General features: G+C 42.9%; 3 protein-coding genes across 6 annotated transcripts; 2 read left to right on the top strand and 1 right to left on the bottom strand.

The window, feature by feature from the left end:
• The first annotated feature begins 282 nt into the window (after positions 1-282).
• Positions 283-5102, top strand: LOC308281689 (uncharacterized protein). Of its 4 annotated transcripts, none has more exons than XM_080721938.1 (3): positions 283-574; positions 1635-2213; positions 4928-5102. In XM_080721938.1, the coding sequence occupies exons 1-3, from the start codon at positions 370-372 to the stop codon at positions 4951-4953; spliced, it is 810 nt and encodes a 269-aa protein (XP_080578064.1). In that variant the 5' UTR covers positions 283-369; the 3' UTR covers positions 4954-5102. The 4 variants fall into 4 exon arrangements, with proteins under 4 accessions (XP_080578064.1, XP_080578063.1, XP_080578061.1 ...); XM_080721937.1 differs by lacking the exon at positions 4928-5102 and adding an exon at positions 2387-3455 and having other exon boundaries at positions 284-574; XM_080721935.1 differs by lacking the exon at positions 4928-5102 and having other exon boundaries at positions 287-574; positions 1635-3455.
• On the top strand, positions 4922-11066 carry LOC308281688 (uncharacterized protein). Its single transcript, XM_080721934.1, has 9 exons — positions 4922-5026; positions 6654-6717; positions 7609-7775; positions 8320-8377; positions 8568-8734; positions 9185-9224; positions 9458-9624; positions 9736-9775; positions 10131-11066. The coding sequence occupies exons 2-9, from the start codon at positions 6687-6689 to the stop codon at positions 10829-10831; spliced, it is 1371 nt and encodes a 456-aa protein (XP_080578060.1). The 5' UTR covers positions 4922-5026; positions 6654-6686; the 3' UTR covers positions 10832-11066.
• A 1295-nt stretch (positions 11067-12361) lies between these two features.
• LOC308282049 (F-box only protein 6-like) lies at positions 12362-17251 on the bottom strand (the record flags this gene model as incomplete). Its single annotated transcript, XM_080722397.1, has 5 exons — positions 12362-12496; positions 12627-12762; positions 15075-15167; positions 15360-15486; positions 17215-17251. 5 exons carry the CDS (start codon positions 17249-17251, stop codon positions 12362-12364), a joined length of 528 nt encoding a protein of 175 aa, XP_080578523.1.
• Positions 17252-27204: the final 9953 nt, after the last annotated feature.

Raw genomic sequence — 27204 nt, 5'->3', positions numbered from 1 at the left:
AGACAGACAGACAGACAGACAGACAGACAGACAGACAGACAGACAGACAGACAGACAGACAGACAGACAGACATAGATTCAACAATACATCAAATGCATAATTGAATGAAATTTCCTTCACACTATGTTTTTCAGACATGAAATGTCATGATGAATAAGAACATGAGTTCCTGCGTAATAAAATGAATAAATAAACTCTGGATGTGACTGTTGGACTGTTGATGACACAGGATCGAGTGAACTGCTCGGGAAAGGGGGACAAAACAAATATTGAAATTTACTGGAATAAAACGTGCCCTCCGCCGATATAAAAAAAAACAGACAGGCTGCCTCTTCTCCACATCGCCTGTCACTACAGCAGAAAGCAAGATGGGGAGCAGTGACTCTACTCCGGTTACAGTAAGCTTGGAGCGCCTTAATTTGTATTACACTCATGCCGTGAATCACAACTACGTGATTGACGTGGGCATCGACGAGTCCTTGTGGAAGTTTTCCTTCGCCCACTCAAACGTGGCTCTGCAGGAGCACCTCACTGAGAACCTGGCCCAGGCCAACGGGGCACATCAACTCCCAGGTAGGGGTGGACGATATGGAAAAAAATACCACATCACAATATTTGTCAAAGCTATATCACAATACGCAATCCTATCAAGATTATTTTTCCTGTTCGTTTTTATGTTTATTACAAGGTAACAAAAACTAACATAAAAAGGAGTAACAGAACATTTAGACTAGTGGTCCTCAAAGTGGGGTCCAGGGACTCTCTGGGTTCCTTTTGGGAGGTCTAAATTGACCCTTTGACAGTATACAAATGAAACCAAATGGACCCTTATCAGTTCATTTTGTTTCATTTGTAGACTGTCAGAGTTAAAAGGAGACCATGACATTTTACAAGTTTGAGAACTACTGATTTAGACCAAAATGCAGGTTTAAATGAATTCTGCAATGAATCTCTGTATTAACAATTCAACAGGATTGTCATTGTATCACGATATACTGGTGTGTGTGTGCAAAATCTGGCATGGATCGGGGCAACGGTTGCGGAGATATGAGCAGGGCAAAAGTGTGACGTGTGACGTGTGACGTGTGACGTGTGACAGACTGACTGACTGACGGACAGCTGGTCGAGGTTTTGATAGTAACTGCGACCTGACGGTCGCTACAAATATTTCTTTACATGCCATACATAGTGACAGTGATGCCTACACAGATGCAATTGATTAAATGTGCTATTCATAATAAAATGTAAGCTTCATGTACAGTGGTGGAAAACATACTCAAATTCATTGCTTAAATAAAAGTATCAATACTGAAACATACAAATACTTTGTTACAGGTAAAAGCCTGGAATTCAAAATGTATTGAGTAAAAGTATTAGCGTTGGCATCAGAATGTACTTCAAGTGCCTAAAGTAACTTTTTTAAATAGCAGATCTACAAGCTTACAACGTGTCGCATTTTACAAGTTTGAGAACTACTGATTTAGACCAAAATGCAGGTTTAAATGAATTCTGCAATGAATCTCTGTATTAACAATTCAACAGGACTGGTACGATATCTCTGAAAAGGCTTATCGTGGAGACATTGAATCGTCTCAACGATATTTATCACCATATCGCCCACCCCTACTCCCAGGGTACGTCAAAGACGTGGGTCAAGCCCTGGCACCCATCACCAAGGCACCCAGCGCTGTGGGCTTGGCGGCGATGGTCATCTCCGTGCTGCTGGACGTTCTGCTGGGCCAGAACCAGGCTGCGCCGCCCAGCGACGTCCCTGCCATGCTCCAGCGCATCTTCAACAATGAGAAGTCCAACGCCATCCTCGTCACCATGGACGACTACATCAAGCAGCACCAGATCCACATCCACAACCCGCCGCTGCTGAAGCAAAAGGCACGACTGGCCGCCCAGGAGCTCAGCAAACAGCTGACCGCCCTGCGGCACGTCATGATGGGGGGAGATATGAAAAGCAAATACCTGAAGCACTGGGTCAACGGAGCGGCCTTCCATGTGCTGCTGCTGGCGCACATCGCCAACATGAGGCATGCAGAGTGCGGCGACTGCTCGGCCGTCGATCAAAAGGCCGCCAGCAACGCCGTCAATATCTACCTGGGGAAGCTGCATGTGCTGCTGGACAAGTATAAGGAGTACAAACTCCAAACCATCGGTTTGGGCTGTCACCCTACCAACCCGGGCGATTGTGGCCCGCAGAATGGTAGGCCTAAGCCCCTTTATTTAGGCTCACTAAGTTGGTTATTAGTGATGTACGACCATGAATTGAAGGGCATACCCTTGAGAGTTGCTTGCCTAACTTCAGAATGTACGTATGAATACGGGAATATGTATGAAAAAGAGTTTGTCAATCGCATGTTCCTCTCCCCCGGCCAGATCGCAGGGCTGACTACGTATTTCACTGATCTCAGGTCCAATCTTACCGCTCTTGTGACCAGCCGGGCGGTGTTCCATGTGCCTACTTGCAGAGAAGTCCGGAGGACATACCCATATGTTGACTGTTATTAGAAGTCCAGAGGAAATACTCACATGTTAAATTTTATTAGAAAAAAGTTAAATTAGAACAATGGTGTCAAAGATTTCTAGAAAGGGGGTTTGAACTGGATCTCTGTGTCTCTGGAATGTTTTGATTGATTAATTGAAGTTTGCAAGGGAAAAGGTACAGTTTCATGACAGTACAGTTCACTGGTACACGGTCAACTAAAAGGATACGCTCAGGTAAGCACATGGCTTATTTATAATGAGATCCCTTTTTAACTCATATAACATTGAATGACAGATAGATAGAAGAACACAGTACTATATGCAGAACGAAAAGGAAATTTAAACAGTTGTGAAATACACAATGCAAAAATAAATGGTATTTACAATAGAAAGGTCAGGGAGAGGTTTTGAGTAACATGCCGCCTGTAAGTGGCTTTTCAGAGCGGTTTTAAAGGAAGTTAGGGATTTGCACTCCTTTAAGGCCTTCGGTATGGTGTTCCACATTTTAGTGGTATAGCAGGAGAACGAATTTGACCATTTGTTTGAGCCGAATCTGGGTTGAACGTGTTGTGGTGGAGCCCAATTTAAACAAGCCAAAGCCATCCTTGTGTTTTGTTATCCCTTTAGTTGACCTTGTACCTGTGAACTGTACTAACCTCTAAAAATCTTCAATCAATCAATCAATCAATCAATCAATCAATCAATCAATCAATCAAATGCAATCAACCAGACATTAGTTCTTGACTGACTTTTTCTTCCATCTTTCTTTCCAGATAAACTTAAATAAATGTTGCCACGCCTACTCCTCCCACAGTTTTGGTGACTTGGGCCATATTTCAAATCTTCGTACTTGTTTTAACAAAGATAACATAGCTGAAGATGAAATTCTGAGAAATTGCAAGTGTGGTTGCCCGTGACGCGAGTCACAAAAAATGTATTAACTAATAAATGAATGGCCATATATGGAGATCTGTGTCAGTCCTTGGCCCTTTTATGCACATATATGGAGATCCCTGATCTCCCATTGGAATACCCATTCCCTGTGTAGACGACCAGGCCTGGCGGAGATATGTGCTCCACAGAGCTTTCTGGTTGAGACTGTTCTCAGGATTTGGTTGATGTGTCTTTGTGTAATCATACTATATAGCATATGAATAACACACACGCACGCATGCACGCACGCACGCACGCATGACGCACGCACGCATGCAACACACACACACACACACACACACACACACACACACACACACACACACACACACACACACACACACACACACACACACACGCACACATGCACACACACACACACACAGGCTGCTTCACTCGTAGAATCAGGACTGATCACATATCTATCATACCTGTGCAGATGTACAGCCAAGAACAACATATTGATGTCCTCTTGTCACTGCCACTTTTGGTAGCAGCACTAATATTGTTCATTGTGTAAATAAACGAGACAATGTGTCAGTGAGGTAGGCTATGAATAGAACATCTATGACCAGGACTTCACAGTTCACACATAGGATAATCACACATACTGAGTCCCAACCAAAACCAATGGCTTTTGTTCAGAGATACACGTAGGTTGCCATTCATGGCTGCAGGAGCCCCATCTGCCCTAACTATTCGCTCACAGCTGTGTCCGTGGCTGAAAGGAGCAACAACATGCTGTCCACACAGTGTTGGGTTTGTGTGCCTTGTCTCTGAGGCAGTGAGGCCTGCTGCAGCTCTGACATGCAGAAATACACAGCCTCTTCACCACCACTCCTGCAGTGCCCCCTCATGGCCACACATGGTAAATGGGTAGGTTGCAGTCTGGCTAAGCAGCCAGAGCAGCAGTAGGTGTGTGGACATACTGATGCACCTTTCAACCAACCACTGACCCAGCTGTGAGTAAATGGTTAGGGCAGATGGGGCTCCTGCAGCCATGAATGGCAACCTATCAAGTAGAATGTCTCTCTGAACAAAACCTTTAGGACTCATGACATCAGTATGAAATCCTGGCTAAAGTCCTGGTCAAAGATGTTCTATTCAGGGTCTTACCTTACTGTCATAATTGTATCCTTTATTTACACAATGAACAATACTAGTTCTGCTACCAAAAAAATCCACGTGACCTGATTTAAAAGTTACAAGTTTGGCAGTACATCTGCACTGGTATGATAGATATGTGGTCAGTGCTGATTTTAATCTGAGGGTGAGGCAGCGTGTGTGTGTGTGTGTGTGTGTGTGTGTGTGTGTGTGTGTGTGTGTGTGTGTGTGTGTGTGCGTGTGTGTGTGTGTGTGTGTGTGTGCGCGCGCGTGGGTGTGTCTTCAGTAAAATCTGCACTTTAACTTTAGTGTGAGTGTAAAAGGTTACCTGTAAGAAACACATTTACATTCTCCATTGTTATGGTGTAGTAATACATTTGCTATGAAATAACTCAGTCGCCAGAGACGTGTCAGTGTGCTGATCCTTGTTGATGAAGCTTCATAGCCTGTCTTCCTCTGCCTCAGACCTACATCAGGATTTCAGTATTGAAACAGGTAAGACACTGGAACGACTTGTCTGACAGGCACGTATTCAGTATGTGTAGACAATATGTGACTTAACCTCTTTAATCGGTCAAAAAAGTTGAGCCTGTAATGTCTCATTCACATACAGAAAAGCCAAGCTAATGGTTGGCTTGGCAATTCAATGTAATGTCTATGCAAACCAGCTTTTAAAATTTCCAAGCTGGAAAAAAAGCTTGGAATTTTTTAAAGCTTGTTTGCATAGAGATTACATTGAATTACCAAGCCAACCATTAGCGTGGCTTCTCTCAGTGTGAATGCAACATAATAATTCTTATTTTATTACTACATGTAAAGTTGTCGGTCCCATCCTCTTTTACAGTGCACTTTAAGACATAATAAGACATAATAAGACAGAATAAAGCCATAATAAGAAATAATGTGTTGGTAATTAGAGCTAATATATTTTATTAGACAGAAACAAAGACAGAATAGTAGAAAGAGCGAATACATTCTCTGGCACCGTCACCTGCCGCGGAACTGCAGTGGCAGACACTGCCGCACGACCGCTAGTTCGACCAGCAGTCACACTGCATCGCCGGCGATAGGACCAGCAGTCCCGCCAGTAGGACTGGCGGCCGCCGCACGGACCGACAGGTCCCGTAGCGTTAAACTGCCCGTCCGTGCGGTGGTGGCTGAGACAGAATAGCAGAAAGCGAATACATTATCTGGCACCGGCATCGCTGGTAACTGCCGCGGCAGCCACCACCGCACGGACGGGCAGTTTACCGCTACGGGACCTGCCGGTCCGTGCGGCGGCCGCCGGTCCTACTGGCGGGACTGCTGGTCCTATCGCCGGTGATGCAGTGCGACTGCTGGTCGAACTAGCGGTCGTGCGGCAGTGTCTGCTGCTGCAGTTCCGCGGCAGGTGACGGTGCCAGAGAATGTATTCGCTCTTTCTACTATTCTGTCTTTGTTTCTGTCTAATAAAATATATTAGCTCTAATTACCAACACATTATTTCTTATTATGGCTTTATTCTGTCTTATTATGTCTTATTATGTCTTAAAGTGTACTGTAAAAGAGGATGGGACCAAGTTGTCTTTCAGATCTTTCTTGCAATAAATTCTACTAGTCTCACTTAAATAAAGGTCATATAAGTTAATAAAGGGCTGTCTCTGTCTGGATGGCGTCATGATGTACCTCACTCACCTCAGATTTCAGGTTCATGGTTGTGAAGCAGATATGGTATTGCATCATTGACTCACTCCTATTAGTCGGGATCTTGTTTGGTGGGCAGGGGAACCAGAGGATGTATTGTGATCCTCTGTGCATGTTAAGCTCATGCACCCAGTGAAGCTGTCAGGTGCTTAGAACAGTGGTTTTCAATCTCTTTCATTCCATTTCAGGTCCATTATTTATTCAGCACTTGGACCATACCAACATTTGATGACATTTAGCCTCTCAGGCCCAAACGATAACAACACATATTGTTATTTGCTGGTGCAAAAATAACACATGTTCTACGTTCTTTAATTTGTGGAATTCTTGTAAATGAAGTAATGCAGATGTTTAACAATAGTTTTACTCCAATTCCAGACGTCCAGTAGGATTGTTACAATAACACATCCTTCTCTCTTCTCATCCATCTCCCTCTAAGGAAGCACAGTAAAAATATTACTGTAAAACAGACATGAATTCCAGAATCCAGAGGGAAGTTGGAGGTATGTAATCTGAAACAGAAAACAATCCCTAATGAAATCTAACTATAGGGATGCACAATATTAAACCTTTTGGCGATATCCGATTAATTGCAATACCAACGCTGATATGTTATTATATTATTCAATGAGTGAGTGAATCAGTGATTTATGTGTGTGTTTGTTTATTTATTGCTGCTGAAAGATCTATATATTGGCCTTGTGGTGAAAAGGTCAGGTTTGAGTTTATTTTGGATCCCCATAAGCTGTGAATTATCCCCAATACACCTGGGAACAGCTATTCTTCCCGGGATCCACAATGAATAATATACATACAAGAGCAAAAACACATTTACAGATATCACAAGGAAGTTGTAATTTGTAATGGGAGTGTGAGAGAATAATTTTCTGTTCAATACGAATTATGAATATTTAAGTACAAATCGGCTATGATGACCACTTAAGGTGCCCTACACACTACAGGCGGTTGCCGTCGGGGCTGCCGCTAGGATCAGCGGTGGCCGCACCGCGGTGAGACACAAACACACTCGTTCAGTGATTAAACGCCGTGCGGTATTTCACAAAGATGAACACAATCCATCTCTCACCGCCCGCGTACGCATGCACAAACGAGCACGCTCGCGGGGGATTTCACGGGGCCGCGCCCGCTCTCCTCGCCGCCCCAAAACTCCGCTGCGCGGCTGAAAAAGCTGCCCGCCTCCCATTGAAAATGAATTGCTAGGAGGCGGTGACCGCGGCTAGTGTGTAACCCTCTTAAACGTGTATTATTGCAACTAATTAGATATGTTTTCGAAAATGTATGTCTACACTAAATATATTACTAATGTTTTATAAAAATAATCTACACTAAATAAATTGATAAAAACAACAAATTGCTATTGTTTTGTATTCCAGATTCTTGGATGCGGCACCCTGGTGTGGTTTGTGACGGCTGTGGGGGAAGTATTTTGGGGACCAGGTATAAGTGTACAGTGTGTCCTGACTATGACCTGTGCTCTGCCTGTCAGTCCACTGGGCTTCATAACAAACACAGACTGAGGTCCATCCAGTGCCCATCCCAGGTCAGAATATAATCATTGCTGTTCATTATTCATTAGTGTGTGTGTGTGTGTGTGTGTGTGTGTGTGTGCGTGCGTGCGTGCGTGCGTGCGTGCGTGCGTGCGTGCGTCAACATTGAAGCAGGTAATATACGTCAACATTGAAGCAGGTAATATAGCCTACTGAGACCACTTGCTAACATTTTGTAATGTTAGTGTGTGAGAGTTGCTGCATCTCTGCGCTGGGCTCAGCATAACTGAGCTCAAGGAGCCATGTCAAATTTTACATGGCGAGTTAATGGTAAAGATCTGTGCACCCAGAGAAGTACTTTTAGACAACGGCAGATTGTGGCAGATTATACATTTTTAACTAGCCTATATAATATGTACCTTGCTGTTTTGCTAATTTAAAATATATAATGTATTTAAAACAATATTTATTCAAGGAAGATCTAGGTTCGGTAGAGGTGGTGTGGCGCGCCAACATGTATTGGCTGGCTGCCAGTGGTTTTTAGGTCTTTCGTAAGGTTATTTTATGGGGACTAAGCTGAACCCTCTCTCCACACAGGGTCCCTGGGATGTCGACTTTTTCACTGGGGAGTTCCAGTCCCTCAGGCTGGAAGACGGTATGGAATAAGAAAAAGCTGTACATGACTCATTTTATTACATGATTGCAGAGATCATGTGTACCAACTACCAAATGTTATGAGCTTTGGGCCAGTGTTTGAATTGAAATTAGCTGTGTGCTGTGCTCTGAGGAGCACTTTTCTCTATACTAAATTTATATTGACACATGAATCTTGTTTTATATGACAGATCCTTGGATGCTGCACCCTGGTGTGTTTTGTGACGGCTGTGGGGGAGGTATTTTGGGGACCAGGTATAAGTGTACAGTGTGTCCTGACTATGACCTGTGCTCTGCCTGTCAGTCCACTGGGCTTCATAACAAACACAGTCTGAGGTCCATCCAGTGCCCATCCCAGGTCAGAATATACTGTAGTATTACTGTTGGCAGAAACTTCATATCTCTGTATTTTGTGTTTCTCTCCCTTCCTGAGAATTAATGCCCTACATCGTCATAGCTCTACTAGTGTCACACAAAAGTAGCAAAACATAGATAATAGAGTAAGCTGATTGGAAATAACTAACCAATATATAATTTAAAAAAAACTAAAGAAAAAACAAGATAATATAAATGAATAAAGGTGTCTCTGGGTCACATATAGATCATCATACAGGCAGGGGATCGTGTTATTGTTGCTGTAAAATAGACACCTACTGCACTTATCAGGCAGAGGAATTCAGAGAGATAAGTTAAGCAGATGTAGATCATGTTCATATAGCATCCTCAATCCTCATACGCAGATTTACAAATATAATGGTATCCCTTCTCTCTCTCTCTCTCTCTCTCTCTCTCTCTGTCTGTCTTTTAGAAAGCAGACACTTCTGCAAGAACCCAGAAGGGAGGTGAAGGTATGTATCTTACCAGAGGACCCCAACTATAATTATCATTATATAATTACCAGTAAGACGCCATCGCACAATATGGGCTTAATATTGATGGTATAAAAGGGATTATTTTGTATGGGCATTAATGGGCTTAATATTGATGGGCATAAGGGATTCTATTAGTGTGGTTGCCCTAACAGGGCAACCACACATTTCTCTTATTTATTATTTATTTTTTGTCTCTTTTTGTATGCCAGATCCTTGGATGCTGCACCCTGGTTTGACTTGTGATGGCTGTGGGGGAAGTATTTTGGGGAACAGGTATAAGTGTACAGTGTGTCCTGACTATGACCTGTGCTCTGGCTGTCAGTCCACTGGGCTTCATAACAAACACAGTCTGAGGTCCATCCAGTGCCCATCCCAGGTCAGAATATAATCATTGCTGTTGGCAGAAATCTCAGATCTTCATTATGTCATTTTCTTTTCACTTCATATGCAGATCTACAAATATAATGATATCTTTTTTGTCTTTAAGAAATCAGACACGTATGCAAGAATCCAGAAGGGAGGCGAAGGTATGTACTGTATCTTGCCAAAAGACACTGTCATTATAGCGTTATCAATTATCCTTTCTATATCAAGACAAGCAAGCATAGGTGTCATTATAGCGTTATCAATTATCCTTTCTATATCAAGACAAGCAAGCATAGCTGTCATTAGTGTTATCAGTTATCCTTTCTATATCAAGACAAGCAAGCATAGCTGTCATTAGTGTTATCAGTTATCCTTTCTATATCAAGACAAGCAAGCATAGCTGTGATTACAATGGTGGTTCCCTGAAGCAAGTTGTGGGAATCGTTAAAGAAAACGTGTTTTTGGGCACAAACTCAAATGTTGTTCATCAATAACCATGTCATGTTGTTCCACCAGAAAATGAACACATTCGGATCGTGCTGGTTGGGAAGACTGGAGCTGGAAAAAGTGCCACTGGAAACACCATCTTGGGTTTTAAAGCTTTTGATGCCAAGTTATCTGCAGCATCAGTGACAAAGAGCTGTAAGACATTCACAGGTGTAATGGCCGGTAGAAAGGTCACTGTTGTCGACACGCCAGGCTTGTGTGACACCGCATTTAGTGAGGATAAAACCATTACAGAGATCAAACAGAGTATTGGTTTAGTTGCTCCAGGGCCCCATGTGTTCCTGATTGTGATTGAAATGAATAGATTCACAGAAGAGGAGCAGAAAACTGTGAACATGATTCAGGAAGTATTTGGTGAAATGTCAAATAAATACGCCATGATTCTGCTCACTCATGGTGACCAGCTTGAAGATGCAGATCAAACAGTTGAAGGCTTTCTGAATGATCCAGCGCTAAACAAATTTATCAAAAAATGCAAAGGGCGCTATCATGTTTTCAATAACAAAACCACGAATGACGCTCAGGTCACTGAGCTGCTGGAGAAAATCAACCGCATGGCATGGATGAATAGAGGAAGCCACTACACCTTTGAGATGTTCAGAGAAGCAGAGAGAGCAATAGCAGATAAGAAACACAGAATTTGTTTACACAATGCAGAGAAGAAACGTAAAGAGCAGGAAAAACTGAGGGAAAAATATCAACGTAGATGAGAGCATAAAGATGAAAGGTACTTTGTCCAAATAATGGATTTTCCAATCGACAAAGCTTAACTGAGATAGGGTATCTGTCAAGGAATAAAAGTTAATGTTTTATATCTATATATTAGTTAGTTAGAGCTGCAGGCCCAAACATCTTGTATCGTAATTGTAATTGTTAACAATTGTCAACAATTTCAAACTATTCTCTCAATAAATTGTGTTCTTTTTACCTCTTAATAAATTGATGAAAGACTTAAGAAATGTGTGATATATTGATTGTTTATGCTATGGAGAGAATATACAGGTATTGTACTGTATTTCACTTTCACAAAAAACAAAAAAACACACTTTTTGTTAATTGCTTTTCTGGTCCACCATTACTTGAAGTACTTCTGTCAAGAAACTCCATGCAGCCATGATTCTTCATAAGTGTTTGTGAATGACACTCGACGTAGATATTAGATTAGATTTCTGAAAAAAAGGTACTATGCAGGACATGAGAGTGATTTACGACGAGCCCCAACACGACCATACAGAAATGGCTGCACAGCAAATGAATGAAAGAAAGTTTCTCATAACATGAAAATGGTTGATTTCATGTGATCCCTACTTCAATCAGTTAAGTCCACTTATAACTTTGTACAAATATTGGTAATTTGCCAATTCATCATTTTGTTAAATACAGGGTTATATTTCACTGATAATTATTTATACTGTTCTTGTACTATATTTAAATGACATCATCATTTAATGTATGCAATTGTTTCCAAAAGGAAGTTAATTTCTACACCAATGTGGCAGTAGGCTATACAGTATAATATCTATTTAATTAAAATCTCATCTACCATTTCATAGCCGTGAAAAAATATATAATATATATTAAACCACATATTCTATACCTTTTCCATCATTCTATTCTTTCTACAGCTTCATCCTCCTATACACACTGCAACTAAACTCCTCTTTTTGTTCTACAGCTGACACTCCTCTGCTCCCTCACCATACAAAAACACAACATACCGGTATATACTTCAATCCAGTCCAATCCACATTATTTATAGAGCACATTTAAAATTAAAACAACAGTGTTGAACCAAAGTGCTTCACTCTGAGTAACAAAAATATACTAAAATACCAAGAGAAAAACAAACAAGACAACATATAGACACATTGCCTATAGGAAACAACAACTCTCAGTCTGAATTTTCAAATGCCAAGGAGTGCAAGTGATTTTTCAAACGTGATTTAAACACAGGCAGAGTTTGAGAAACTCTAAGGGCCGATTCATACCTGGGGTACATTTATTGTAATCAAATTATTGTCTTAGGAATGCAAATACAAAATATTATTGTACTTAAACTCATTTAGACCTCAAGGCCCTTGTAGAGGGGTAGAAGCTCCGATATAATGGTGCCAACCCATATAAAGAATTAAAAACAAACATTACAATCGTAAACGTAATCCTGTAATGAACAGGGAGCCAGTGTAAGGAGGCAAGAATCGGGGAGATGCCCTGTTACTTCCCTATGTCTCATGCTATTTTCAGGCCTCGATAGTAACAGAGCTTCCGGTTACTCGCACCCCATACCACCCACTCCAGGTCTTGGTGTCCTTTCCTCCGTGCTCAAAGGAGATGAATCGTAGCCCACGGCCATACCTTCTGAACGTGTGTCTCACCTATATAGAGGCCAGAGAAAGAACATGTCAGAATGCAATCAAGGTAACCCATTTCACAAGCTTTGCTGAATAGCTTCTATATATTTGTATGTGTGTGCTTAGATCTGCCCCTCTATCACTGGCTGTTTACCTGCTTCCATGAGCGGTCACGGGCAGGGTTCAGCGTCACGGTGCCTGGCTGAAACTTCTGCAGCACTCTCTTGTTCTCATCCAACAGACAGACAGTTATCTCATATGTACAGCCGCAGTCTGTCCTCCCACAGTACCTGCCGGAGGAGTTAACAATGAATTAGCTTCCCAAGGTGTTATGTCTACATTTTGGCTGGTCCGGAATATACAAATAGGGAAAGTGGGCAGCTTTTTCCTTTCTTTTTTGAGTGTTTTTAGAGACAGGAAAGCAATGTTATCGTTTGCTAACATGATTTGCTACAAAAACAAAGGAGGGCAGAACTATTAGGACAGAAGTAAGGCTCTTTGAAAAAATATATGTCGTTAATTCTGTCCAAGGTTCTTCAGTTGTGCAGGGAAAAGATTAGTCAGGAAGTAGCTAGTTGTAGGCAGTCAACAAACTTTATTTTCTTCACAGGAATATGCAGAATATGAGCATAGCGTCGCCTTTTGCTTCGGGGATTTGGAACCAACCTGCTTGGCTCAGGAACAGGTTTGAACCCCGAACTCAGTTTCTGCAGCCACTTAAGTATTCAACACATCAAAGCCTTGTTGAATAAAGGCGGGCCGTCCCACCTGGCCTGTTGACCAGTCAATATGGTGCAGCACCAGAGGGGAGGGGGCTGGAGCCGGCACATAATTAATACAACTTATACAGTATTGCCTCAAACTCAAACTTACAACATGGTAAATCATTTTACAATCAATATTTCACTCATAACTCAACCAATCATACTCATACAGCCAACTCCTGTTCAAAATGGTTAACCAGAAGTTACTTTTACCCAAAAGATCAATAATTAAAACGTCTCTTTCTGAGCAGGGAGGAAAACGGAGGATTCCCTGAGAAGTCTTCACATCCTATACTGATCAATCATGCATATATGTTCCTGCTTGCCACATTTCTCGTTAATGGCCTGTTAACTGCAAATTCTGGCAATTATAGAACATATATTCCAGTTACCAACTCTCCCACAGCGCCAGATGCTGTGAGAAAGTTGGCACCGCTGGGTCTGCGCTCCCCCAGGGCATTGTAACCAAATGGTCCCCTGATTACTATCCCCGCTATCTCAGCATGGGGCAGGCTTGAGTGGCCCTGCTATCTTTAAGCATGTTAATTCAGCTACTGGGAAAGGGCCACAAATCACACAGCTGTTGTTTGCGATCTGTGGAATGTACCAGATTACTTTGGTTCACTCAAATCCCGGTGCCTTCCCGTCTGGCCCCTGAACCTCTGCTTTCATGACTTGTACTTTATGAATATGACCCAAAATATACGACATATATTTGTTAGTTTAGTATGTGAACTGTCACAGTTTGACCGTATCTCTGTCTGTCTGTAACGCCTGACACTGTGGTTCCACTGACACACCACTGTGACATCACAGGTGACGTCACAGTGATGTCAGATCCTCAGAGCAGTTATCTCCATACAGTATATGGGCATTAAAGGCTGACACATCACTGTGACATCACAGTGACGTCAGATACTCAGAGCAGGGATCTCCATATGGGCATAAAAGGGATATGGGCATAAAAGGGATTGTATGTATGATGTCAGACGACATAATCCATATGGCCAAGACAGATGGGCGAGGTCGCTTTTCTCCCTTAGGCGTCTTACCGGTATATATACTGTTATATATGGTCACTTGAATATCACTCCACAATCATGATCTGTGAATACCCTTGATCCACAGCCTGGGGTCTACTATCACCATCAGACCTCCAGCTTAGACGTATTGCTCACCTCTCATTAAAGTTAGGAGCCCTTGCATTAAACTATAGTTGTGAAACTGCATTCCTTTAAATCCTGTCATGCCCTTTATCATTTTCTAATCACTAAATGTACTGTACGTACAGGTAGGCCACATGATGTTTTTGACTCTCTTACCTTTCTTTTTGGATTGTTTTCTTTTTCCAAATGGCCCTTTTCTCATGCTACCTTACATCACAACTATGCAAGGTCAAAGACTTTCTCATCATGATGGAAGATGTCGCAAGATGTCACCATAATGGAACTAGCAATGCTACCTTAGCAAACAAACAAACAAACAAAAAAAACTATGTTTTGGTTTCGGTAAGGTAGAACTGGTAGAACTTGATCTCGATCCTAACCTCAAGTCACACAGTCTTCTGAAAAGCCATCAATCTCTGTAATAACTATATGACACACACCCTCTCGCCTCTGCACCTGTAATACGTAATACGTTCATTACGTATTGCTGGTACAATTATTGATCACTTATTTTGTATGTCTGTGTCAAAAAAATCAATATCAATGAAAATACTGGCATGGTGATGACTCCTGGTGACGTGAAGTTATATCCGCTCTAGACTGGATCTCTCTCTCTCTCTCTCTCTCTCTCTCTCTCTCTCTCTCTCTCTCTCTCTCTCTCTCTCAACTCACCAGTCTTCCACTGTTACTGGAGGCTGGGCATCCAGCGAGCCAGGAGAGTAGCCCTCGGCTTGCAGATCAATCACCTGTCTCTTCAGACACAGTCTAGGACAGAAAGACAGAGGGGGGGGGGTGTGGGGGTTAAATATTTGGTAACACACGCACGCATGCACGCACGCACACACACACACACACACACACACACACACACACACACACACACACACACACACACACACACACACACACACACACACACACACACACACACACAGTATAATAACAGTACACACTCACTGAAAAGAAGTGACAAAGTATTTGGTGACTCCAGCTCCACAGAAGTTATAACCACAGTCTCCAGGCAACTCCTCCACCCGCCATTGGCTGCCATCGTTCTTTGTAAGCTCCCAGGACTCCATCTGCTCTGGGAGGCCAGTGCACCATCTTATGTTAGCGGTATTAAAAACAACTATTCTCAAAACACCACAAGTACATATTTACCACATATCTTCTATAGGTGTATGGTTTATATACATTTTACTTTTATATTATTATTGTTAATATTATTGTGGGCTCGCCTGGAAGGCGAGCACACGTATGTTATCTTCATTATTTATTTATTTATATATTTATATACTAGTCAGTATCTCCTCAAAACTTTGGCGCGCTTCATCTCTTAAACGCTTACACCTTTCAACACCATTCAAATTTTTATGTGTTCAGCTTACTGAGGACACGTGTGCTTGTACTTTTGGTTTTGAAATGTTTTGTAGTATAAATATAAAAAAATAAAAATGTTTAACTTTAAGCACCCAATGCATTTCCAATGGGTTTGGGAGTGGAGAGAAGGATAATAGACCCATGTTTATGTTAAGGCGCTGTGGCTGCAGTGTTCACACTTCAGATATGCTATCTATATCATTGCGTTCACACAGGTCTGCTCTCTGATTTGATCCAAATGTCTAAGCTGTGTGATGTATAAAACTATAGTTATAGTTAAAACTATAAATAAATGTCCCTCTCCACTCTACTGATTACACAGCTGTGATCAAGAATCAAGTCCGGGCGATGGGATGTAAATCCCATAGCCATATATCCTAGAGCCCGCAGGGACAGTCAGCCATATTAGTGGTTGTTGTTGGTTGTCAGGGAGATATCAAAACCAATGCATTTCCAAGTCAGATCCACAAACACAATAAAAGCCATGCTCCACTCCTCAGTCTGGAGTGGCCACATAGAAGAACGCCTTGGTTATAGACATAGTGGAGGACAGATGTGATCTGGGATTGTTAGCCTACATACAGTATATGCACTCAATATACTCCACTACAGTTGGAGTCCATTTGACAGTTGCTGGTTCCCAAACACAGAATCAAAAATGTAGATCTAGAACACATAGAATATGTACAGTACAGTAAGGTTCAGTAGAGTACAGTAAAAGTACAGTAAGGTTCAGTAGAGTACAGTAAAGTACAGTAAGGTACAGAAAGGTACAGTACAGAAAGGTACATTAGAGTACAGTACAGTAAGGTACAGTAAAGTACAATACAGTACAGTAAGGTACAGTAGAGTACAGTAAAGTACAATAAAGTACAGTAAAGTAGAATAAAGTACAGTAAGGTACAGTGGAGTACAGTAAAGTACAGTAGAGTACAGTAAAGTACAGTATAGTAAGGTACACTAGAGTACAGTACAGTAAGGTACAGTACGGTACAGTAGAGTACAGTATAGTATAGTACAGTAAGGTACAGTACAGTACAGTAAGGTACAGTAGAGTACAGTAAGGTACAGTAGAGTACAGTAAAGTACAGTAAGTTACAGTAGAATACAGTAAAGTACAGTACAGTAGAGTACAGTAAAGTACAGTAAGTTACAGTACAGTACAGTACAGTACAGTACAGTACAGTAAGGTGCAGTACAGTATAGTAAGGTACAGTACAATACTGTAAGGTACTGTACCTTACAGTACCTTAAAGTATCCTATTTGTTGGGTTGGAAGCGAGCCCACACTGTTTCGAAGGAACAGTATTTCTAGTTATTATTTACTGTTATACTTATATACTATTTATCTTGCCACACTAATCGAGAAGGCGTACGTTGTTATAAAGTTAGTACATCTGGTAACGATGTAGAGATTTTTTTTTTTTCTTACCTTCTCCATTGGGATTCTTCAGTAGGTTTGTTCTCATGTCAGCAGTGCCTATACACATGGGGGGAAAACTGCCATCAGCCTTCTCTCCCACAAAAATAAAGCATTGTTCAATTTAACAAAATTGCAAACCTTATGGAAATAGATGAGAACTACACAAGATCCTGTCTATAAACATATAGCTTGACAAGGCCTGGTTGCGACCGTAGGTCGCATTTACTACCAAAACCTCCACGGGCTGTCTGTGCGTCAGTCAGTCAGTCAGTGAGTCCGTCACACTTTTGCCCTGCTCATATCTCCACAACCGTTGCCCCCATCCATGCCAAATTTTGCACACACACTCCTTGACTGCCAAACTACAAACTCCAAGGACCCCCAGAGCCCCAGGGACCCCCAGGTCCCTGGGGGACCCCCAGATGTAAAAAATGACCAAATGTGCTCACACGTCACACGTTACACTTTTTCCCTGCTTATATCTCCGCACCCGTTGACCCGATCCATGCCACATTTTACACACACACTCCTTGCCTGCCAAACTACAACCTCCAAGGACCCCCGGAGCCCCAGGGACCCCCAGGTCCCTGGGGGACCCCCACATGTAAAAAATGACCAAATGTGCAAAAATGACCAAATGACCACCCCAACGGGGCTGCTCACGGGGAATTCCCGGGGACCACCGACTCCTGGTGCTCCAGAACGGATGCAAAAGTGGTGGCGCCCCCAGTGGAGGACCCCCTGCCACTGCAGCGCACATAAAATGCCGTAACTCGGGCTAGGAGCGTCCGGGAGAGCCGGGGCCGGTACCTATTCGTCCGCCAAGGCAACGCGGAGACCCCACCCCTCATTTCTCACATGGCCCTATTCTAGCGCCACCTTCAGGCCGATTTTTAAAACACATTTTTGGACACTGCTCCTACAGTTTTTGCCCTAAAATAATTGGCAACACCTGTTCTTTGGGCTAGTTCTGATTTATCTCCCAACTGACTATAGTTCATTTGTAATCTCTTTATGGTGCATTTGTGTTTCTTCTGTGATTACGTTAATATTTACATCTCTGTGTTACAATGTTTGCAAACTTTTGGTATTAGTCTTCTTTGCTAATACTGTGCAGATCACCTGTTCATACCATTGCACGACAGAATAACCTCTCAAACGTTATAAACATGCTGTATACTGCAGTGAAAGAGACTTATAGCTCTGCTCCACTCAAAAGCACAAGAACATGTAAATAAAATGTTTTACTCACACACACCAATACACAGAACAGCCTTCTGTTTCTATCCTTCCCTCTGTCAGCCTCACAAGTTTCTGCTGTATGATTTGTAAAGAGTGGAACTCTGCTGTGCAGATGTAATTCCTGACATACCTTTAAACTTTGACACTTGAGCGGCTGATGGGAGTGTATTTCCTACATGGGCGTGTCCACACAATACGAGCTGTAGGGGCGCGTCCACACTGAACGAGACAGAAGCATTAACCCCCATCCTAACCCATGTTAAAGGAATAACCCAGAAGTGGCTTGAAGATGATGACCGAATCGGCATTGTGCCGTTGTGGGGTCACGTGCACTGGGGTTGAATACAGGCCAAGGGTGCGTCCAGACAATACAAGACAGAAGTCGCGTTAGGACGACGAGTCACAACCCACATAATATTCCCCAAATGTTCATACTAAAATGGCTTTTTTCAGCGCCACAAATAAGTAGAAAATCACTTTATCGCCCTTTATCTGTCCCAGCAACACACTCTCGTGGGGTATAGATTATCTAGTTGTGATTGGACAGTAGTCACTTCGACTGGCAGCGTGCCTTCGACACTTCCACACTTCTATGCATTAACCCCCATCCACTCTCACGTTAAGGAAATAACCCGGAAGTGGCGTTAGGACTCTGATCAAAGCGACCATTTTGTCGTTGCAGGGTCACGCCAAGCCCCCAGAACCCTGGAGGAGCCCTGAAGAGCAATGGACATGGTGGCCGTTTTGAGGTACACAGGTACTAACCAAACATGGAGTCTTAACCAAACATTGAGAGCGTACCTCCAAATATGGTATAGGCCTATGTCATTGTAAGAGCCTTAATGAGATAATGTCATGATGACCTTATTTGCCCTTGATCTTAGTCACCTTGACCTGAGTTTTCTCTGAAGTTAATTGAATCCAATATTATGCAGCAGTGTGTAATTTTTCAATGATTATGTGCAGCAGTGTATTGTAATAATTGTTTTGTGTGGATTGGCCTATCTTTAAGTGAATGCTTGTGATTGGTGCTCTTTTATTGATGTGTTTGGTATATGTTCTTTTCTCTGTTAAGTTTGGTCAGAACAGTGAAGCTAAGAGAGAGAGAGAGAGAGAGAGCACATAATTCTTTTACCACGAACACACACGTCCATGAGACACATGTAAACTGTACCACTTTTTTTGCCTTTATTTCAGTAAAGAGTCTACGTTTACAACGTGCGTCATTATTTTTGTGCTCAAGATTTTTGGAAACATTAGACAGTATAGTCATATTGCCATAGACTCGTGTCTGGTACATGGTCATTGCCGCTGATATTGGCTCAATGTGTCACACGCGTCGTCAAGTTGTGTGTCGCTGACATGTCCCCAGTGGTGGTCTGCAATGTAAAGCAAAGGAGGACATTGGATATTTAAACTTAAAACAAATAACAATAACAAGGTCTCTGCAACCTCAGCCTTGCATTACATCAGTACACATGTATTGTCCAGTGTGGTGCTCCAGTATCTCACAGTGAAATTGTTCTCCGAAGGCATCCGGCAGGTAGGGGACGCCCTCAGCAGGAGTCGCGGTCCTTCCCAGCTCAACGCTCAGAGAGGTCACTCCTTTACCCTGGATGCTGCATGGCACAATGTGGTGGAACCAGGTCAGGTCGATGCCATGAGATGTGATATAACGCCCACAGTGGGTCCCTATAGCACATGGTGCGGGGTAGAGGCCTGCAGCGGGAGCGCACTCCCGCGGGACCTGCAGGACCCGTCGCCATGTATTGCGGCGCGGGCAATATTTTAATCCCCGCGGGCGGGGACCTGCGGTCAAAATAAACTCGGCGGGCGCCGCTAAATCCCGCGACCTCCCGCAATAAACCGGATATAAACCAAACCAAAGCATAAATGAACAGTCAGTGGAGGCGGAACAGCGTCACCACACACAGCAGCAGCCACACACAAGTTGAAAAATGGAGGAACAACAAGCTGAGCAGAGCAAGGCGACAACAAACGAAGTTGAGAGGAAGATTAATGCAGGAGATTATAAAGTAAAAGAAAAGACAGGAAAGTCTGACATATGGGCAAGTTTCTTAATTGTTACAGACACAAATGGAAACGAACTGGAGTTTGCGAGCTGCAAAAGATGCGGAAAAGTGTTAGTCTACAACAGCCACAAATCTGGTACTTCAGGATTAAGGAGACATACCTGCACAACTCTCCCGGGTCAAAGTAAGCTCGTCTTCAAAGACAGAAAACCAGTTATTCCTGCTGCGGTTAAAAAGGATACAATCCCGAAATGTGTTGAAATGTGTTGCAAAGACCTGCGGCCGTATGACACGGTCGCTGGGGCCGGCTTTATTGACTTGGTTCAGCACTTCGTTAATGTAGCTGCTAAACATGGCAGATTTGAAGTGAAAGATGTCCTGCCACATCCAACCACGGTATCCAGACACGTCGACAGTATGGCAGAAGACCTACAGGCATCAGTGGTAGCGAAAATAAAGCCCATCATTGAAAAATATGGATGTGCCATCACAACGGATATATGGACCGAAGATTACCATACTGTAAAACCTCGTTCATTTCGGCCACACTCCATTACATCGATGACGACTTTGGCCTTGTGTCGAGGGTGTTATTTGCGGCTCCATTTGAAGATGGTGTGCCCAAAACCGCAGACAACATCAGGAGCCTGCTCTTTCAGAAACTTGCTGCTTTCGGGATCGACGCATCACTACTGGTTGGCCGTGTTGTTTTTGTCACCGACCGCGGAGCCAACATCGTTGCTGCCCTACGTGCGTACACCAGGCTGAACTGCAATGCACACATTCTAAATGTTGTCCTTTCAAGTGCATTTGCAGCTACGGTTTTGGCCAAGACACCTGAGCTGTCGGAAATGTTGACTAGTTGCAAAAAACTAGTCACATATTTCAAACATTCTGGTCTGCAGAATAGCTTGGGAAAATCTCTAAAGCAATCCATCGAGACACAATGGAATTCCAATTTTGAAATGTTGGAATCCATACTGGAACAACACGAGGCTGTCTCTGCACTACTGCTGGCCAACAATCAGTATGATCGAATAGCCCAGATAAATGCAAACGCATTGAAAACAGTGGTGGAGTTCCTCAAGCCTTTCAAGGAGGCTACGAACGAGCTCGAGGGAGACACAAGCACAAGCGATAAGAAGAACGAGCTCAAGGGAGACAAAATAAGCGCATCACTTGCACTGCCTTGGTCCATCACACTCATAGAACACTGCCAAGCGAACGTAGCATCACCAATGCTCTCCGAAGTCGCCAAAGTGTGTCTCTCACGCCTGCAAGAACTGATGGGCACGACAACATACACACCAAATAAATCTCTCCACATGATGTGGAGGATTGCAACATTCCTGAAGCCCAAAATGCGAATGCTACAGATGCTGGGCCCACATGCAAGAGACGACGTGATCAACGATATGTAATATTAATTTAATATTAATGTAAATAGACTTAGTAACTATTAGACTATAATGGTATATTGAATATTAGACCTATGTTCATTTAGGCAATTAACTTATTTTAGTCTAATGTTTTGCCCTATATTTATTTATTTAAAAGCCAGGCCTGTTAATAAAACAATCACTCTAATCTAAAGGTGCAAAGGAAATGATCCAAACGATGGGGTTTGACCAGGTGCAGGACGTCCCAGAAGAAACGGAGGATGCACCGCCACCAGCCAAAAAAGGAGGCAAGTTCATGAATTAAATACAGAGGGCTTTCAACTAAAAAAAAGATAGTAAAAAGTCTTATTTGAGATGTTCCTTTTAGGCAGGGTGTTTAACTGTACTCGTAGGCCTACTAGGCATTTCAATTGTATTGACTACTTGTACTGTTCTCCATTTTAGTCTAATAAAATAATCAACCAATCAATCATTCAATCAGGCAGATTTGCTGATTGGGAAGACGACACAACCGGCAATTCAGCGAACAAAACTGTGGATGAAGAAGTGGCAGAATATATCAGCAGCCGACTGGCAGACAAACCAGACCCAGACAACGTTCTTATGTGGTGGAAGTCCAACAAAGATCGCTTCCCTGCGCTCTCAAAACTGGCAAGATTTATCCTCAGCATCCTTGCTTCTAGTGCGCCATCAGAGAGGGCATTTAGCGTCTGTGGACGCATAATGGAAGAAAGACGCGCACCAGCCTGCGATCGGAGGCCATCGGCAACATTCTCTTCCTCAACAGCAATCTCAAGTTGGAGTAGTTTGCCTATCTGTGTGGTTTTTTTGAAACAGCGCCTGAGTTTGTTTATTTCACATTCTAATTTTATTTCATATAATTATTCGTTTGAATGTAGGCCCTATTTTATTTTGGCGTAATTAAGAAACTAGCCTACCTCGTGTTTCATTGGCACAGTTAACTTTAAAATTGCGTTATCTATAATGCCTACTGTAATATTTGCGCAGCTGTGTGTGTAGTGGTGCCCAAATAGATTATTGCCTATAGCTGTGTGTGGGTTGTTTTGAATCACAGTATATGCTGTATACAGCCTTAAAAAGCAGAGATTTTACAGCCAAATAAAAATGTTCTAGCATTAAAAATAAGAAGGAAAAAAAGCATTACAGCCTTCTAAGAGTTCTGAGTTCCAAATGGATAAAGTTTGTTTGTTGTATTTTGTATAAAGTGACTTTATGATTAAGCACTGAGACTGAGCTGAGGCCTATATAGGCCTATTTGTATTTCGCCTTGTTCAACAAGGCCTGTTTTAGGCTAATAAAAGGCCCACTTTCTGTCAAGTGTTTGTGTGGTCATCTGGTCGTTTATTCGGCTTATTATAAACACGGTTATCAAATGCAGAGGAGAGACTAGGCCCACAACAATCCCAACAGGTATGCTTATTTTTGAATATAGTTAACGTGTGCTGGCTAATTTATGATTGAAATTGACAAGCAAGCCGATATTTTATTCTGCATAAAGTAATGCTGTTACTAGAGTTACAATGAACGTGATTTGAGTTGAGTCTGGCCGATAAAAGCGCTCTCTCTCTCTCCACTGTTTATGAGCTCATTCTGTAAATGGAAATATTGCGGGTTTAGCGGGACTAAATGTTAAAATTGTGGGATGACGCGGGACTTTCTGCCCGCAACTTTATTTAGCGGGCAGGAGCGGCGGAGAGGAAATTACAGCGGGCGGTCAAAAATGAAATCATCGCGGGCGCGGGCACGAGTGGTCAGAAACCATGCGGGAGCGGGCAGGAGCGGGATTAAAAAATCAGTCCCGTGCAGACTCTAGTGCGGGGGACGTTGAGGCCTCAATGCTGAGCTTTCAGCAGCGTCGTGTGGCCGTCTTCCCCAGCTCGCACACGTACCAGCTCACGCTTTTCTTAAGACAGGCCATGTTCAGGATGGGGTAGCACCCCAATGGGCCTGGCCCGTGGAAGGACCTCCATGGCTGTTTCGCAGAAACTATACACAAGATGTTTGAGCCTCTGCTCCTCTTGGGGAGTTCTCAGCAACATGTTACCTTTAACAAATAACAATAACAAGTTCTCAGCAACCTTTTCAAATGAACAAATAACAATAACATTGTTGTTCTGAGTGTATGCTCACAGTATGGCCTTGATTTTGATATTAAATACAATGCAAAAAAGAGTAAAATCATGATTATCCGAAGTTGGGAAGACAGACAATCTACCTTCCCTGACTTCAATCTAGCTGGCTCTACCCTAAATGTATGTAGCGAGATTACTTATTTGGGTCATTATCTCCGATGACCTTTCAGATGACAAGGACATCTATAGACAGCGGCGGAAGCTGTATGCCCAATAGGCCAGGGGCCAATTCTGATATCTTAACAAATTGGTACCACCCAAGGTGACCGTACATTTTTTAAATCTTTTGACTTCCTACATGTCTCTATAGTTTACATTTTGGTATGATAACCCTTTCTGAGACCCAGCTTAATTGATGTTATCAGCCGCTAGAGTCGGTCTCCCATCGACTTTCTATACAGGAGGATGTGAGGGGTCCAACTATGGGGTTGTCATGATGCTGAATCCATTGCAAGCATTTGTTTTGCACAAAAAACATTCCTTCGGCTACAAAAGGCCCCAGAAAACGCCCACAAAACTGATGAAACTAATGAAAAGTGATGACTTATCACTTTTCATCACTAAACCATCGTTTTCTGGGGCCATCTCTGGGGCCATCTCACGGTGAAATTGTTCTCCGAAGGCATCCGGCAGGTAGGGGACGCCCTCAGCAGGAGTCACGGTCCTTCCCAGCTCAACGCTCAGAGAGTTCACTCCTTTACCCTGGATGCTGCATGGCACAATGTGGTGGAACCAGGTCAGGTTGGTGCTACAGTTCAGGGCGATGCCATGAGACGTGATATAATATCCACAGTGAGTCCCTATAGCACATGGTGCGGGGGACGTTGAGGCCTCAATGGCCTTTCTGCAGCGTCGTATGACCGCCTTCTCCAGCTCGCACACGTACCAGCTCACGCTTTTCTTAAGACAGGCCATGTTCAGTATGGAGTAGCACACCAACGGGCCTGGCCCGTGGAAGGACCTCCATAGACCATATTCACACAGTGGCCATCTTGGATCACATGACTTCCTGGGGTAGCAGCCTGCACAAGCCTGCATTACAAACCATTGTGAACAATGGAGCGATGGTCCCAAAATATGACTTCTATTCAACCAATTTATTCTTACCAAATTGACAAATGGGCAGATGACAACATCAACATCCCCAAAATTATTAAATAGAAGGGTATTATCCACAATATTCATGGTAGTCAGGTTGCAGTGTTACTCTGTACAAAGACTTGCTACAGTATGCAGACTAGTGCTTGCTCTGCCTTCATATTGTTAATATTACAACTTTTTCTTGAAAAACGGATGATAAAATAAAAATGTTTCGAAAATATTTTATAAAAAAATAAGCTTCATAGATTTCTATTCAAAAATGACCACAAAAAGCGTAAAATAATGATAAAATAATCATTTTGGCCGTTATCGGACCGACACTTTGTTTACATTCTAGTCTTTTAGACTAGCATCCTTTTTTCAAGAAAAAGTTGACTATAGCTCCTTTAATATGATAGTGGAGCAAGCACTGCACAGATAGCAAGTCTTTGTACACAGTAAGGTTGCAGCCTAACTACCATGAATATTGTGGATAATACCCTTCTATTTAATCATTTTGGGGATGATGATGTTGTCATCTGCCCATTTATCAATTTTGTAAAAATAAATTGGTTGAACAGAACTCATATTTTGGGACCATCGCTCCATTGTTCACAATGGTTTGTAATGCAGGCTTGTGCAGGCTGCTACCCCAGGAAGTCATGTGATCCAAGATGGCCGCGGTGTGTGAATATGGTCTATGGCTGGCTGCCCCACCCCTGAACCAGCTTGAACTCCTTCGTCCTGAATGTTTTATCCAATGAGGCTGAAAATAAGGAAGATATTTATTCTATATAGCATTTGATCTTAGCTTGTGATCTAACTCCCATTTTCCGGTGATTTGCAAAGCTCGCACTTACCCAACATTAACGGGATATTTGTCTTTGTGTAATCCCGGAGCTTCTCTTGGGACTCCACAGGGAGTGTATCCTATGTATATAAAAGTCTTCTCCAGCTCACACACGGACCAGCTCACGCTTTCTTAAGACATGCCATGTTTAGGATGGGGTAGCACCCCAACGGGCCTGGCCCGTGGAAGGACCTCCATGGCTGTTAGGCACTGGCTTCTCCTGGGACTCCACTGGGAGTGTATCCTATGTATATAAAAATATATTTTAAATTAAAGTTGCTATAATAAGAAACAAGAAGGAAAACAAAACACTCCTTTACCCTGGATGTCACATTTTACCTTTAACAAATAATGACAAGGCCTCAGCAACCTTCCTCCTCCAAGGACCTTGCATCTGTATGGCACCTCTATCTTTTCTAAAGACAGGCCATGTTCAGTATGGGGTAGCACACCAACGGGCCTGGCCCGTGGAAGGACCTCCATTGCTTGCAGCCCCACCCCTGAGCCATCTTGAACTCCTTGGACCTGAATGTTTTATCCAATGAGGCTGAAAATAAGGACGATATTTATTCTGTATAGCATTTGATCTTAGCTTGTGATCTAACTCCCATTGTCCGGGGATTTGCAAAGCTCACACTTAGCGAACATTAATGAGATATTTGTCTTTGTGTAATCCCGGAGCTTCTCTTGGGACTCCACTGGGAGTGTATCCTATGTATATAAAAAGTCTTCTCCAGCTCGCACACGTACCAGCTCACGCTTTTCTTAAGACATGCCATGTTTAGGATGGGGTAGCACCCCAATGGGCCTGGCCCGTGGAAGGACCTTCATGGCTTGCCGCCCCACCCCTGAGCCAGCTTGAACTCCTTCGTCCTGAATGTTTTATCCAATGAGGCTGAAAATAAGGACGATATTTATTCTGTAAAGCATTTGATCTTAGCTTGTGATCTTTCTAACTCCCATTGTCCGGTGATTTGCAAAGCTCACACTTACTGAACATTAACGGGATATTTGTCTTTGTGTAATCCCGGAGCTTCTCTTGGGACTCCACAGGGAGTGTATCCTATGTATATAAAAAGTCTTCTCCAGCTCACACACGGACCAGCTCACGCTTTCTTAAGACATGCCATGTTTAGGATGGGGTAGCACACAACGGGCCTGGCCCATGGAAGGACCTCCATGGCTGTTAGGCAATGGCTTCTCCTGGGACTCCACTGGGAGTGTATCCTAGTTATATAAAA

The sequence above is a fragment of the Nannobrachium achirus genome, assembly GCF_963921795.1.
Source record: "Nannobrachium achirus genome assembly, chromosome: 3".
Classification (NCBI taxonomy): Eukaryota; Metazoa; Chordata; class Actinopteri; order Myctophiformes; family Myctophidae; genus Nannobrachium; species Nannobrachium achirus.
Note: the sequence above shows the minus strand (reverse complement) of the source record. Positions and strands in the feature narration are given on the sequence as shown.